The sequence below is a fragment of the Neolamprologus brichardi genome, chromosome 22, assembly GCF_056152115.1.
Source record: "Neolamprologus brichardi isolate AB-2024 chromosome 22, ASM5615211v1, whole genome shotgun sequence".
NCBI classification, from domain to species: domain Eukaryota; kingdom Metazoa; phylum Chordata; class Actinopteri; order Cichliformes; family Cichlidae; genus Neolamprologus; species Neolamprologus brichardi.
This window is the reverse complement of record NC_142124.1, coordinates 34,559,162-34,573,269: the sequence shown is the minus strand read 5'-3', so window position 1 is coordinate 34,573,269 and position 14,108 is coordinate 34,559,162. Positions and strand designations below refer to the sequence as shown.

Here is a 14,108-nt window from a genome sequence, read left to right as displayed (position 1 = left end):
ATATAGTTAGGGCTGGACCAGGTGACCCTGAATCCTCCCTTAGTTATGCTGCAATAGATGTAGGCTGCCGGGGGATTCCCATGATGCATTGAGTTTTTCCTTTCCAGTCACCTTTCTCACTCACTATGTGTTAACAGACCTCTCTGTATTGAATCATATCTGTTATTAATCTCTGTCTCTCTTCCACAGCATGTCTTTTATCCTGTCTTCCTTCTCTCACCCCAACCGGTCGCAGCAGATGGCCGCCCCTCCCTGAGCCTGGTTCTGCCGGAGGTTTCTTCCTGTTAAAAGGGAGTTTTTCCTTCCCACTGTCGCCAAAGTGCTGCTCATAGGGGGTCATATGATTGTTGGGCTTTTCTCTGTATCTATGAAGCGCCTTGAGGCGACATTTGTTGTGATTTGGCGCTATATAAATAAAATTGAATTGAATTGAATTGAATTGAATATTTCCCCACCTCCCCACGGTCTGCCAGCCAGACCGTGACAATGTTAATACTATTGGAAGTAAAAATAACTTGAACTCCAATTTTGAAAACACAACTTTATTTTTCTTTCTTTATTTTTATAAAGCTCTGACCTGTATTATGAGTCTGTGGTCTGGGAGAGAGTCTGTAACTCTCTGTCTGCAAAATACAGTAAATAATGACCAATGTTGGGCAATTAATTATATAGTTCTTCAAAAAAGTATCTGAGTTTTGCAAACAACTGTCAACAAGGAAGCGCTGTGTGGCAGGTAGGAGTAGGACCCAAAATGCAGGCTCTCAGACTCAAGAGATCAACTCAAAACCACAGCTTTATTGGCTGGCAGGGAAAAAGCATACAAACGCAAACTGAACTAAACTAAACTGGAAAAATCACAAACTAAAACTCACAGGGAGATCCACACAGCAAGCGGGACGAAACGACACTGACTCAAAAAGACTGGCAGCTGTAACTGCAGCAAAAGCTGGTTCTACAAAGTATTGACTCAGGGGGCTGAATAATTACGCACACCCCACTTTGCAGTTATTTATTTGTAAAAAATGTTTGGAATCATGTATGATTTTCATTCCACTTCTCACGTGTTCACCACTTTGTGTTGGTCTTTCACGTGGAATTACAATAAAACTGATTCATGTTTGTGGCTGTAATGTGACAAAATGTGGGAAAGTTCAAGGGGGCCGAATACTTTTGCAAGCCACTGTATCTCGTTCCTTATTGTTGTTTGGTTTTTTTTGTGTCCCGTTTGGATCTTTAGCCATCAGAATTGTTGTCTTAAGGCCAAGAAAGATGCCAAGCGGATTTATTTTACCAAGTGGATCATCATGGCCTTGCCATATTGGTCCATTTGATTGACTTTTATTATAATTATGTATTTATTTTATTTTCGGTTGCTACAAACGGGACAGACATGACTGGGGGATAGGACAGGGAGAAAGAATGAAAGAAAGAGAGGGAGAGAAAGAAAACCAGAGGGGAGAAGAGACGATGAGAAAGGGGGGAAGAAAGAAAGAAAAACAAACAAAACACCTGGATCACCTGTATGGAGAAAAAAAAACAGAAGAGAAAACAAACAAAAAAAGATCAACATAATAAAAACAACACCATCACAATAAACTAGCTAACAGTAGATAACAGTAGATACTAAATATTAAACAATATTGTGCAGCACGCAAGATAGACAGCGCACAATGTGCTTTGAGGCAGCAGCCAAGAAAGGTGTAGTTTGCGTCTGTAAACATCCGTGTGTACACCTGTGTGCACACCTGTGTGGATCAGCACGCTTGTATTCCAAAGGTTTCTTCATGTAACGATCTGCTAGGGAGTGTGGGGAGCCATAGCCCCGTCCCCCAGGGCATGAAGCAGGTATGGAGGAGATCCAGGCCCCAGACATCCAGAGGCCCCAGAGTACGAGGACCTGAGGAGGACCACCAAAAGGGGGGGAACCGTGCCACCCTCCTAGGAAGAGCTGAGGAGAGCCCCAAACGAGAGGTCACCCAGCAGCTATGGAGCGGAGGCCAGAGGGGGTTGCAGTGGCGTGCCCGCGGGCTCTGCCGGCAGCCAGCTGTGCCAGAGAGGACCGAGCTTCAGGCCCAGAGGCCAGAGGCCTGAGGGCACCCCACCCCCCGTAAGGGGCCCAGCCGGGCCACAGGCGCCAGGCCCTGCCAATCAGCCACCAGGAGTGAGCCGGTACATACATGAGGGCCCAGCCCCAGACACCAAGGACCACCAACACACCAACGTCTGAGGGCATCAGCCACCGGCAGGGAGTGTGGTGAGGGGAGATAGGCCTCCGTACTTTGGAGGGCCTGAGATGTACCCAGAGAGGTTGAGTCTAAGACCCAACCTGACATATAGACACAGACGAACAGGCGCACGCGGACACAAACGTGCATTCCCACCCTCATATACACAACCAAATACTCGGCACTCACCCAACGTGTAGACAGACACAAATAGACACTGCACAGACAGTCACACTCCCCAAACATACTCTATATCCCAGGTCCAGGTACCCCCGCCCCCAGAGGGGCAAGCCGCACCTAGACCCAGGAGATGTTACCCTTCTCTCTGGGGTGGAGGCAAGCGGACCACCTCCTTATCTGCAGTAGCAGGGAGGCCCTGCATCCCGGACCCCAATCTGACGGCCAGCACCTCCTCCCAGCCTCCCAGCCCTGATGGCTAACAGAACCGGGGTGAGTGAAGACCCCAAACCTCCCTACGCCCGCTCATATGTAGTGTTGCTGTGTGCTGTTCTAAAGTGCATTTAAAACAGAGGAGAGCATGGTACTTGCTTCCTCTCAGAGAGCAGCACGGCTCCTCCCGAAAACCCTCAGTGTCTATATGCATTTAAAATTGAGGGTAGGGCACCAGCGCCAGAGGTGGGTTGGAATACACCGACCATCCTCTGGATGCTGTAAAACGTGCCCACCCCCGAGGCCCTATATGTATGTGTTATGTGAGAGTGTGAGTAATGTGGATGTCTAGGTTGCAGAATAAAATTGAGGCACAGGCGGCCAGAAGGGGACACAGGGGGAGTGCCTCCCCTGCACCCTGGTGACATACCTGCACCCCAAGCCCTGCGTGTGTGGGTGGGTGTGGTAGAGCGGGAATAGGGAGGCAGCTGAGGATGGGGAGGGAAGAAAGGGAGGGGCAAGCGGCCTCCCCTTGGGGCCAGCTCCCCCGCTGACCCCAGTAGGCACCCCCACACTCTGGAACCCACCAGGGCAAGGGGGCCCAGGCCCATCCGGACCGGGGCCTGCAGCAGCAGCACCGCCCAGCCCCACAGAGTCCGGGGCAGCCCACCCGACTCCACCCCAGAGAAAACTGCACCCACCCCATCATCCAATCATCTCCCAAACTACACAAGACAATAGACACCCAGGTTGAGTTCATTCTCTACCTCTCCTATATCTCTCCCCCACCTGCAGAGTGAGCTCCTGTAGAGAGGAGACCACCTGCAAAGATATAACAACCACCCACCAGTTAGAGTTGGGCCGATGCACCAGAGGTCCCCTGCACTGGGGCTGAGCCCCCCTTCACCCACCCGCCCACAGCTCCGGTGACACAACAGCCAGGACCCAAGCCCCCAAGGCCCAGCCAGCACCCCAGACCGGGGGCGGAGCACCCCCAGACCCCCGTCCCGGACCCACCCAGGGGCAGCCAGGCTACCAGGCCAGTAACCAACGTCCGCCAGCACAGACCCTCCCCCATCTCCGCTGTACGCAGCCACAAGGAAAACACCATCTAAGAGCCACCAGAGCCCCTAACCAGGTCATGGCCACATCCCCCGGGTTAGGCCCTCCAGGGAAAACGTCCCTAGGGACTCCCCAGACGCCCTAAGGCCGTCCCTACCCCCATATTAACCACAATAGCGAAGGCAGGACCAAACCATGACCCCCCACCCCCACTAGGTGATGAAGCCGATCAAAGGAGCCCAAAGGGATTGATCAAATGTGGTGGCAGAGGCTGTATCAAGACTAATGTGATCTATTAGATGGTTTTTATACTGGTTAGAATTAAGATTATTTTTATTTTTCCAGTTAACGAGGACCATTTTCTTGGAAATGCATAGGGCCGTAAAAACAACGTGGGCTGTGTTTATTTCTGCAGTGACCTCATCAAAGTTGCCCAGCAAGCATACTAAAGGGGAGGCTGGAATGTTACATTTCAGACACTTTGATAAGTCTTCACATATCTCACGCCAAAACTTCCAAACTGGTGGACAGAACCAAAGAGCGTGGATGTAATTGTCCGGTGTATTTGCTGTGCAGTGTGAGCAGTTGTTGGAAGGCGTATAGCCCATCTTGAACATCCTATGACCACTATAGTGCACTCTGTGTAATATTTTGTATTGTATTAATTGCAAACTGGGATTTCTGATCCATTGAAAGGTTTTTAAGCAAATCTGAGACCAAAGGTTTGGGTCTAAGCTGATCGATAAATCTGCTTCCCATTTTGCAATAGGAAGGGATATTGATTCATCAATTTTAGAAAGTGTTCTGTATATTTTAGACAATAATTTGTGGGGTTTTAGACTAAAAAATTGTACCACACTTGGTGGTGTTTGTAATTCAGCTTCACTGGGATTAAATGTTCAATGTTTTTACTGCATGAGTAGTCTATCAAATTAAGTAATCTACGTGTATTTGTTGATGAGTGCCGACCTTTTATGAAACCAGTTTGGTCAGGATGAATTAAGAGGAGGGTTATTTTCTCTAATCTTTTTGAGAGAGCTTTGCAGATTATTTTAAGGTCTACATTTATAAGGGATATTGGACAATAGCTCGAAGGAAATACAGGGTCTTTGCCTGGTTTTAGTAAGAGACTGATATTTGCAGAGTTCATATTCGGTGGTAGTCTGCCATTTTCTTTGATTTCCTGCAACATCCTGTGAAAAACTGGTGCCAGAATCGTCCAGAATTCTTTGTAAAAATCTGTTGGAAAACTGTCTGGACCTGAAGCCTTATTATTGGGCATACTTATCAGAGCTTCCTGGAGTTCACCTGGTGTCAGTGGCGAATCCAGTGCCATTGCTTGGGTGTCTAATAATTTTGGAAGAGTTATGTTGTCGAGAAATTGATCAATTTCATGTTTAGATGGGTTTATTTGTGGTGTATATAAAGTTCCATAGAAATCCCTAAAAAATTTGTTTATTTTTTTAAGGTCATATATTGTATTCCCAGATAAATCTTTAACAGAACATATAGTTGTTTGTTCTTTATTGATTTTTAACTGGTTAGCAAGAAATTATCCAGATTTGTTACCGTGTTCATAATTTTGCAGGCGAAGTCTTTGTACTAAGAATTTAGTCTTTTTATTAATAATTTCATTTAATTCTAGTTTTGTTTTGCGTATTTTGTTATGCTGATGTTCCAGGAATGTCATTAAAGCCTAAATATAGAGTCCATTCTTTTTTAAAGTATTTGATAAACTCTTCGTCTTTGAGTAGTGATGTATTAAATCTCCAGTTTTTACTTGGCGTTGTATTATTCTTGTGTATTAGTGTATGTCAAATATTATATCTCAAACAGTCCCTTAGAATTGATGGATAATCTTTAAGGGAAAAATAAAACTGATAATATGCAATTTCCAACCGGCCAAAAAGTGATTGCTGCCTATAACTTGTCACTGAAACAATATTTCTGCATCAAACTTGTTGGGTATTATTCAGAAGGATCATATGTGACACATTATATCCCAATCAGTCTCTAAAAAATGCTGAATAACTTTTAAAGGAACATTAATACCCAGCCATTTTAAGCCTGCCAAAAAGTGATTGTGGCCTATATCTTGTCACTGAAATACTATTTCTGCTTCAAACTTGCTGCATGTCGTTCTGAAGGCTCATATCTGACATATTATATCTCCATCAGTCCCTTAGAACTGCTGAATAACCATTAAGGGAACAATAAGTTTGATGTGTCACATGACCCTCTTCCTATTGAAAAAACAAAAGTTGTATCCAAGATGGCCGACTTCTAAATGGCCACCATGGTCACCACCCATCTTGAGGAGTTTGCCCCCTCACATATACTAATGTGCCACAAACAGGACTTTAATATCACCAACCATTCCCATGTTATTACGGTGTATCCATATAAATGGTCCACCCTGTGGATTTCACGCTGATCCTCCAACATGCTTTTATTAGAAATGACAAAACAACTGATTCCTTTAGCTTAAAGTTTGATGATGTTTCTAAAAGTTGTCATAAAGAATTCTGCTTTTTGTTGCATCACCTGGAAACCAACTGCATATGCAGTCATCTGCACAGCAGAGGGCGCTGCAGAGGTGATTTAATTATGGGCTCCTCTTCATCGAACTGCCATCAGTCAGCAGAACGTCCCACGTTAGGTCATAATCAGACTAATCGAGTCTTTGTGCACTGACAGCTCAACGTTGTTTTTAAGATCCTTAAAAATCATAAAACACACTTTGCATGAAAAGAAAGGAAAAAGTGATTCGAGTCAGTATTATGTTAAAAATATTGAATTAACATTACAGCTGGGATAGGCTCCAGCCCCCCCACAACCCTGAAAAGGATAAGGGGAAGAGGATGGATGGATGGATGCTTAAGCATACAAGACAAGCAAAAAAATATGAAATAAAACTCTTTCACGCTAACAGTAATGAAGCAGGTCACATCCTCCTCTCTGTTATTCTGGACCAGTTGTTGGAGTGCTTTGTGCCTGAGGTCACGCTCCCCTGAGTTTCCACTAAGTGTTTCCAGCAGTGCTGACTGACTTGCTGTTTGCTGCCTGGAGAATGAAGAAGGCCTGGGTAAGGTCCTGGAGCAGATGGACGTGCAGAGCGGCCAGAACATCTCCTTCGAAAACTTCTGGAAGCTGATCAACAACCAGGCCCTTCAGCTGTTCGGCACCATGCACAAAGAGAAAGGCACCAAGTGCACCTGCCTGCTGCAGTGAGCCCTGAAGCCAAAACGCCACCACACCTGAGCCCAGAAACACCACCACACCTGCCGGGTTTCTCTGTGCGGACCACAGGGGGGCGCTGCAGGGTAACAGTGGGACATGAAGACACAAAAAAGAAGAGTTTTATTGGTGATATTCAAACTTTGTTTGCATTAAAGACGAGTTACAACCTGCAGTCTGTTTCAAACCCACTGAATATACGGAGGACCAAAGGTGACTTGTTGAAAAACAAACAGGCCAAATGAATAAACACATTTGTAAATGACAACATGTGTTTAGAAATAAATATAATTGTGGAGGCCTATCTCCCCTCACCACACTCCCTGCCGGTGACTGATGCCCTCAGGGGTCGGTGCATTGTTGGTTCTTGGTGTCCGGGGCTGGGCGCTCAGGTCATGTGCCAGCTCACTCCCGGTGGCTACTTGGCGGGGCCTGGCGCCTGCTGCTCAGTCAGGCCTCTTCCGGGGCGCGGAGGGCCCTCGGGCCTCCGGCCTCTGTGCCTGCGGCTCGGTTCACTCTGGCACAGCTGGCTGCCGGCGGAGCCGGCGGGCACGCCGGTGCAGCCCCCTCTAGTTTCTGCCCGGTGGCTACTGGGTGACCCCTCGTCTGGGTATCCTCAGCCCTTCCCATGAAGGTGGCACGGATGCCCCTCCGGTGGTCCTCCTTGGGCTCTTGCACTCTGGGACCTCTGGATGTCTGGGGCCTGGATCTCCTCCATGCCTGCTTCATGCCCTGAGGGACAGGGCTATGGCTCTCTACATCCTCTTGCAGACCATTACATGGGGAAACCATTTGAATACAAGCGCGCCGATCCACACAGGTGTGCACACAGGTGTTGACTGTTTGTAGACTTAAATCACACCTTTCTTGGCTGCTACTTCAAAGCACATTGTGCGCTGTCTGTCCTGCGTGCTGCACAACAACATTCAATATTTAGTATTTACTGCTGTTTACACTTAGCTAGATTAATGCGATGGTGTTGTGTATAGTATGTTGCTTTGTTTTGTTTTTTTGTTTTTTTTGCTTGTTTTCTATTCTTTTTCTCTCAACAGGTGATCCCGGAGAAAATTTTTTTCCCCCCTTTCTCACTGTCCCTCTCCCCTTCTGTTTTTCTTTTCCTTCCTCTTTCTTTCTCCCTTTCCTATCCCTCACTCATGTCTGTCCCGTCTGTAACAACTGAAAATAACATAAAATAAATAATAAAAACAAAGGTCGATCAAATGGACCAATACGGCAATGCCATGATGATCCATTTGGCAAAATAAATCCATTGGGTATCCTTGTTGGTCTTCAGACAACAATTCTGACGGCTAAAGAACCAAATGGGACAGGCAAGAAAAAAAAAAAAAAAAAAAAAAAAAAAAAAATAGAAATAAATATAATTTAAACTTTCATAAATGAAAATGATTTACAGAGCTAAGACGTTCTTGACCAAATACATCGAAAAATATATGTAACACTGAAAAGTAACAAATGAGTAATAATATGTCCACAAAATACTCAAGTAGTAAATTGATAAATAATAATAATAAAATAATACAACATGAAATAGGGAAAATGGATAGAAGGAGAATTATAGTCACTGTTCTGCCTGTATGGAAGTTGAAGTCTGACTCATTCAAACAGATCTCGAATCATAAAATACTGAAATAATATTTTCAAGGTTCTATAAAAGTAATACATGAATTTAAAATGATGAACAAAGAGCATGAAATAGTGTTTAAAAGGAATTAAATTGTGTATGTTTTCGTTTGTATTTCAAAGTGTTTATATGAGTTGTTTTTATCAGCTGTATTACTTTATTTTCAGTCAGCTTTGGTCCTCCGTAGATGGACTGTCACAGGTCGAGCAGAGGGAAAGGTCACCGACATGACCGCACTCTAACAAAAACACAAACATGGAACAAGGATGTTTTTAGCTAATCAATGTCTTTTTAAATGTAATCCTGGAGTTAACACAGTCTTATAAATTACTCCTCATTTAGACTTCATCTCTTAGCTGAAACTGTGATGTTTTGTTTTTAACATCATTTATATTCACTCTGAATGTTGCTAACATGTTTTTATTGACTGTAAACATCTGATCATCTCAATGTTAATAAACCTGTGACTGCTTTGTGATGGGCCTACATCCTCAGTGGTGGAGGGGTTGGAGTTTGCTGAGCCCTCACACTTTTATAGGTGGACACGTCCTCTGTGGACACAGCGGGCAGAGGATGACTTACTGCAAAAAATTGGGTAAATGAACAAAAATGGTGAAAGATGCTTTTATTTATTTATATACATATTTATTTGTAGTCCACACGCATTGACCAATCACGTCTTTGGTTGCATGTAGTTACCGTCCTGTTCTTCTTTTTGTTCACATGTAAACAAAACTGTAAACACACTGATCCCCACTGCTATGGCGGCCATTACACCCATAAGCTGTAAATAAAGGATGGACGTTGGTGCATCTGAACGTGAAGCTTTGAATCTGCATTCTTTCTACAGGCCAGCAGGGGGCAGCTGGTCTGGTTGGAAGAAATCTGACTGTATAGAAGTGCAGTCTCTAATTTCAGGTCTTACTGAATGCAACTAAACAAACAAACAAACAAAAACAAACAATCTTCTGTACATTTCCACACAGTATATTAATAGAGTCTGTAAACAAGCCACAGTTACCAGGATGCACACTACATTGTCTTTATTCTTGTAGTGCAATGTGAAGGTTTGGCCAGCAGATGGCGCCATGCGTGGTCTAAAACTGTTACTGTGGAGGTGAAAGGTTGGACTTTTAAATGGTCAGTCACACATTTTCAGGAACAACGATGAAGTCCTGAAGGAAAACTGGATCATTACCACTCAGACTTTTTCTACTGAATAACAAAAATGTTATTGTCCAACAAAACGAGCATTTTTCTAAAGATAAAAAAGAGTCAAATCAACATGTGAACATCAGCCATTAAAAATCAGCTGATCAGTCACTTCCTGGTGGGCAGACTAAACCGAGCCAGAGTCACAGCTCCTAACTTTGGAACAGCTTTCCTCAGCCCATCATTTACTTTATTTCATTCTCATGAAAGCCCCTCCCACGGTAAAAGAGAAAATAACAAACAATACAATTATTCAAAACACATGATCATTATGAAAAGGAGAAATAAAGACATGCATCTGTAAACACATCAGCCACGTCCATGTCAGGGCAGCGACTGCTGAAAACTCATTTTATAGATGAGCTTTAATCTGTTTCCTGTTGTTTTTGGCTTTTGTTCCTCTAATGTGTGTGTGTGTGTGTGTGTGTGTGTGTGTGTGTGTGTAGGTGTGTGTGTGTGTGTGTGTGTGTGTGCGTGCGTGCGTGCGTGTGTGTGTGCGTGCGTGTGTGTGTGTGCGTGTGTGTGTGTGTGTGTGTGTGTGTGTGTGTGTGTACAGCAGTGAATGCACCTGAGTGGACAGGTACTCTGGTCTTAATGTGGAGTTTTATCAGACTGTGAAACAGAAAATATTTGATCTGACTTTATTTTGAAAATGACGTCACACAGCTGTCTCGTCGCTTTCACAGATTTTTCTGTGAACAGATGACCAGCAGAAGTTTTCAGCATTTTACATTCAGATGTTTCACAAACTGTTGGATTGTCTGTCTGGGATTTCATAGCCAGTCATGTGACTGCTCTCTGTCACTCTACTAGTTCATGCATTTATTACTTCCAGGCTGGACGACTGTAATTCATTATTATCAGGAAGTCCTAAAAACTCCCTGAAAAGCCTTCAGTTAATCCAAAATGCTGCAGCAAGAGTCCTGACAGGGACTAGAAAGAGAGAGCAGATTTCTCCTGTTTTGGCTTCCTGTTAAATCCAGAATTCAAAATCCTGCTCCTCACATACAAGGTCTTAAATAATCAGGCCCCATCTTATCTTAATGACCTTGTAGTACCATATTACCCTATTAGAGCACTTCGCTCTCGCTCTGCAGGCCTACTTGTTGTTCCTAGAGTATTTAAAAGTAGAATGGGAGGCAGAGCCTTCAGTTTTCAGGCCCCTCTTCTGTGGAACCAGCTTCCAGTTTGGATTCAGGAGACAGACACTATCTCTACTTTTAAGATTAGGCTTAAAACTTTCCTTTTTGCTAAAGCATATAGTTAGGGCTGGACCAGGTGACCCTGAATCCTCCCTTAGTTATGCTGCAATAGATGTAGGCTGCCGGGGGATTCCCATGATGCATTGAGTTTTTCCTTTCCAGTCACCTTTCTCACTCACTATGTGTTAACAGACCTCTCTGCATTGAATCATATCTGTTATTAGTCTCTGTCTCTCTTCCACAGCATGTCTTTATCCTGTCTTCCTTCCCTCACCCCAACCAATCACAGCAGATGGCCCCGCCCCTCCCTGAGCCTGGTTCTGCTGGAGGTTTCTTCCTGTTAAAAGGGAGTTTTTCCTTCCCACTGTCGCCAAAGTGCTGCTCATAGGGGTCATATGATTGTTGGGTTTTTCTCTGTATCTATGAAGCGCCTTGAGGCGACTCTTGTTGTGATTTGGCGCTATATAAATAAAATTGAATTGAATTGTCCCGCCAATCAGTTTCACTGTATGTGAGACGTCTTATTGTTTAGCATTAAACTTCATGTTGTCTCAGCCTTTATGATGTGTGTTACTGGCATCAAATTCAAAATAAGAGCATAAAAATGAAGCAACTGAAAGTTCTGACAGGGACAATAAAATATCAATAGACTTTATTGAATAGAGTTTACAATGAAGACGGATGCAGAGCCATGACTGTAGTTTACAGACTCAAACAGCAGCAGAGACATTTCTGAGACAGAAAAATGTATATTTAATATTATAATAGAGCATAAATGCCCGACTCACTGACATATACGGCATATCTACTGTTATATTGCTGGAAGCTCATTTGAAATATAAAGTATGAAGTCAAAAAGCTCAGACATCAGGCTGCTCTGAACACTCAGTTTCACCTTTTTCTCCTCTTGAACTTTCGTATGTAGAGACAGGATATCATGAACATTTATATCTGAGACACAGAAGGTCCGCTCACCTGCTCACCTGCAAACTTTAGCTTCACCAATCAGAGGAAACAAAGAAGCATAAAACAGCTCATCAGACACTCTGTGATCTGAGCTCAGGATAAAGAAGGATGATTTCCAACTGTCAGTCATGCAAAGCTACGCTGTTACAGTCCAGCAGTCAGAGTACAGAGATGGAAATAAGTTGAATTACACAGCAGATCATCTGAGGAACATCAGCCAATAACGTTCAGACTAAACCGACCCACACTCTTCCTCCTCACAGTAACCGGCTGTCTCCTCCTCTCTGTGGAAAACCTTCCCATCAGGCTGCGTCCTCCACCTCAGCTTCACCTCCTCTCTGATCCCTTGCTCCACCAGCTTCTCCCTCACCTGAAACACAGTTTTCACACATTAACAGAAGCTCCTCATTTATCAGCCGTTGTTTCTGTAGTGAGCAGAAAACGTTGTTCGTGCTGTTTCTGGGGGAAATGAACTAAATGAACTGGCTGGGGATGAAACTGAAGAATTAGGCCTCATTGCCTGTCATTGGTTCACTTCGTCTCCTCACAGTAATCTGAAATTAAATCTTCAAGTTACCAGTTAAGGTTAAATAATACAAATGGATGGGATTGCATTAAACGAGCCCGTATCTCTGCAGCTGTGTGCTGTCACGTGTCCCTGAGCCTGCACAGACTCACTGCTCTCTATCATTTCACAGTAGTTATAGCGGTCTGTTCCTTGTATCGGGGCCCGTGTGACCTCTGACCTGCTGCAGAATGGATTCTTGCACTGTGGGGTCGTTCAGGTCTGCAGATCCCGCCCTCAGCTGAACCCTCACTGACCTCGAGACTGAAGGTTTGACATCTGCAGAGAAAGAAAAGGCCGATGAGCTCAGGAGGACCAGACTGTGCAGAAACACAGAGGACAGACTCACCTCTGGAGCAGAGGAAGGTGCGTTGGTCACTACAGTTACGACTGTTGAAGGAGCCTGTTGATCCGACTATTGTGGCACAGTTTAGACTGTTATCAGGCTGCCAGGGCCCCCACGGCAGGTTGGAGGCTGTGCTTGAGTTTGACCATGTCCAGTTTCTGTACAGTCCAATCCACCTCATATAATAATATGGCATCGTATTAGCGACCCGGCTGTTGTCCTGCGTGTTGGTGATGGTGCTCAGGTCTGTGTACTTCTGTCTGCAGTAAGACTGAGCATCAGACCAGGTCATAAAGATCTCGACCAGGATGTGTTTGTTAATCGCAGCTGAAAGACGATCAGATGGATTCAAACCTGCAGCTGAAATGTTCAGTTTGTCAAACCCTGGAACCAAAGTCTGAAACACTCATAGCAGACAAAGTTATATTTATCTGAGCACGGTGAAGTGAACCATGATCCATATCCAGCTATTACCACACACTCATCAGTCCCTGGCTGTCCCAGTGACCACATGTTAAACCAGGATGACTGAACTGGACCAGTTTGAGACCATTTCCAGCTCCTGGAGAGTCCAGTCCACGCCTCGGTGCTCGCCGCCCTTTTCTGAGCTTCCTGGATGAGAGCTGAGCGGTTAACGATGGCGAGGTCAGTGTACTCATCTCTGCAGTATTGCTGAGCATCGTTCCAGGACTTTGTCACGTTAATGAAGTAGAGCTGTCTGACTAACTGACCAGACTGAAGATGGCAGACCATCACGTAACCTGAGAGGACACGAGTCAGTCAGCGCGGTCACAGACTCACCTCAGCTCGACTATTTTAGTCATCAGGAGAATAAATTTTTTACATACGACCACAACGCAAATGTTTTGTTGACATCTTTAAAGACATGTTCATATATGTGTCCTTCAAAGGATGTGTAACTCGTGTACTGGTTAAAGGTGTTTACGGTGCCTGTGGACACCTACACACTGGTTTCCTGCTCCAGGGCGAAACTCTCACATCAGGTTAAAAAGCTGCTTTAACAGTGCTAAGCTTGTTTTTCACTCTGGCCTTATTGCACATGTATTTGGACGATTTTTCCTCTTCAGTGTGCACAATGAAGGAAAACGACGTGTTAGTGGTCGAGGCTCAAAGCTGAACAACACGTGCACACGGACGTGCTAAAAGCAGTCAGGGTCTTTTTCAGCGAGCTGACGGGTTTGCAGTGTTTCAGGCTTTCAGTCAGATTTCTACACAGAAAATAAAATCAAGACGTGTTTTT

General features: G+C 44.6%; 1 protein-coding gene across 1 annotated transcript; it reads right to left on the bottom strand.

Moving 5' to 3' along the window:
- Positions 1–12,168: 12,168 nt before the first annotated feature.
- On the bottom strand, positions 12,169–13,621 carry LOC148096864 (putative C-type lectin domain family 20 member A; the record flags this gene model as incomplete). Its single annotated transcript, XM_087834851.1, has 4 exons — positions 12,169–12,306; positions 12,683–12,780; positions 12,851–13,174; positions 13,252–13,621. Coding segments are annotated over 4 exons (930 nt in total), but the record flags the coding sequence as incomplete, so codon positions are not given.
- Between the last annotated feature and the right edge of the window lie 487 nt (positions 13,622–14,108).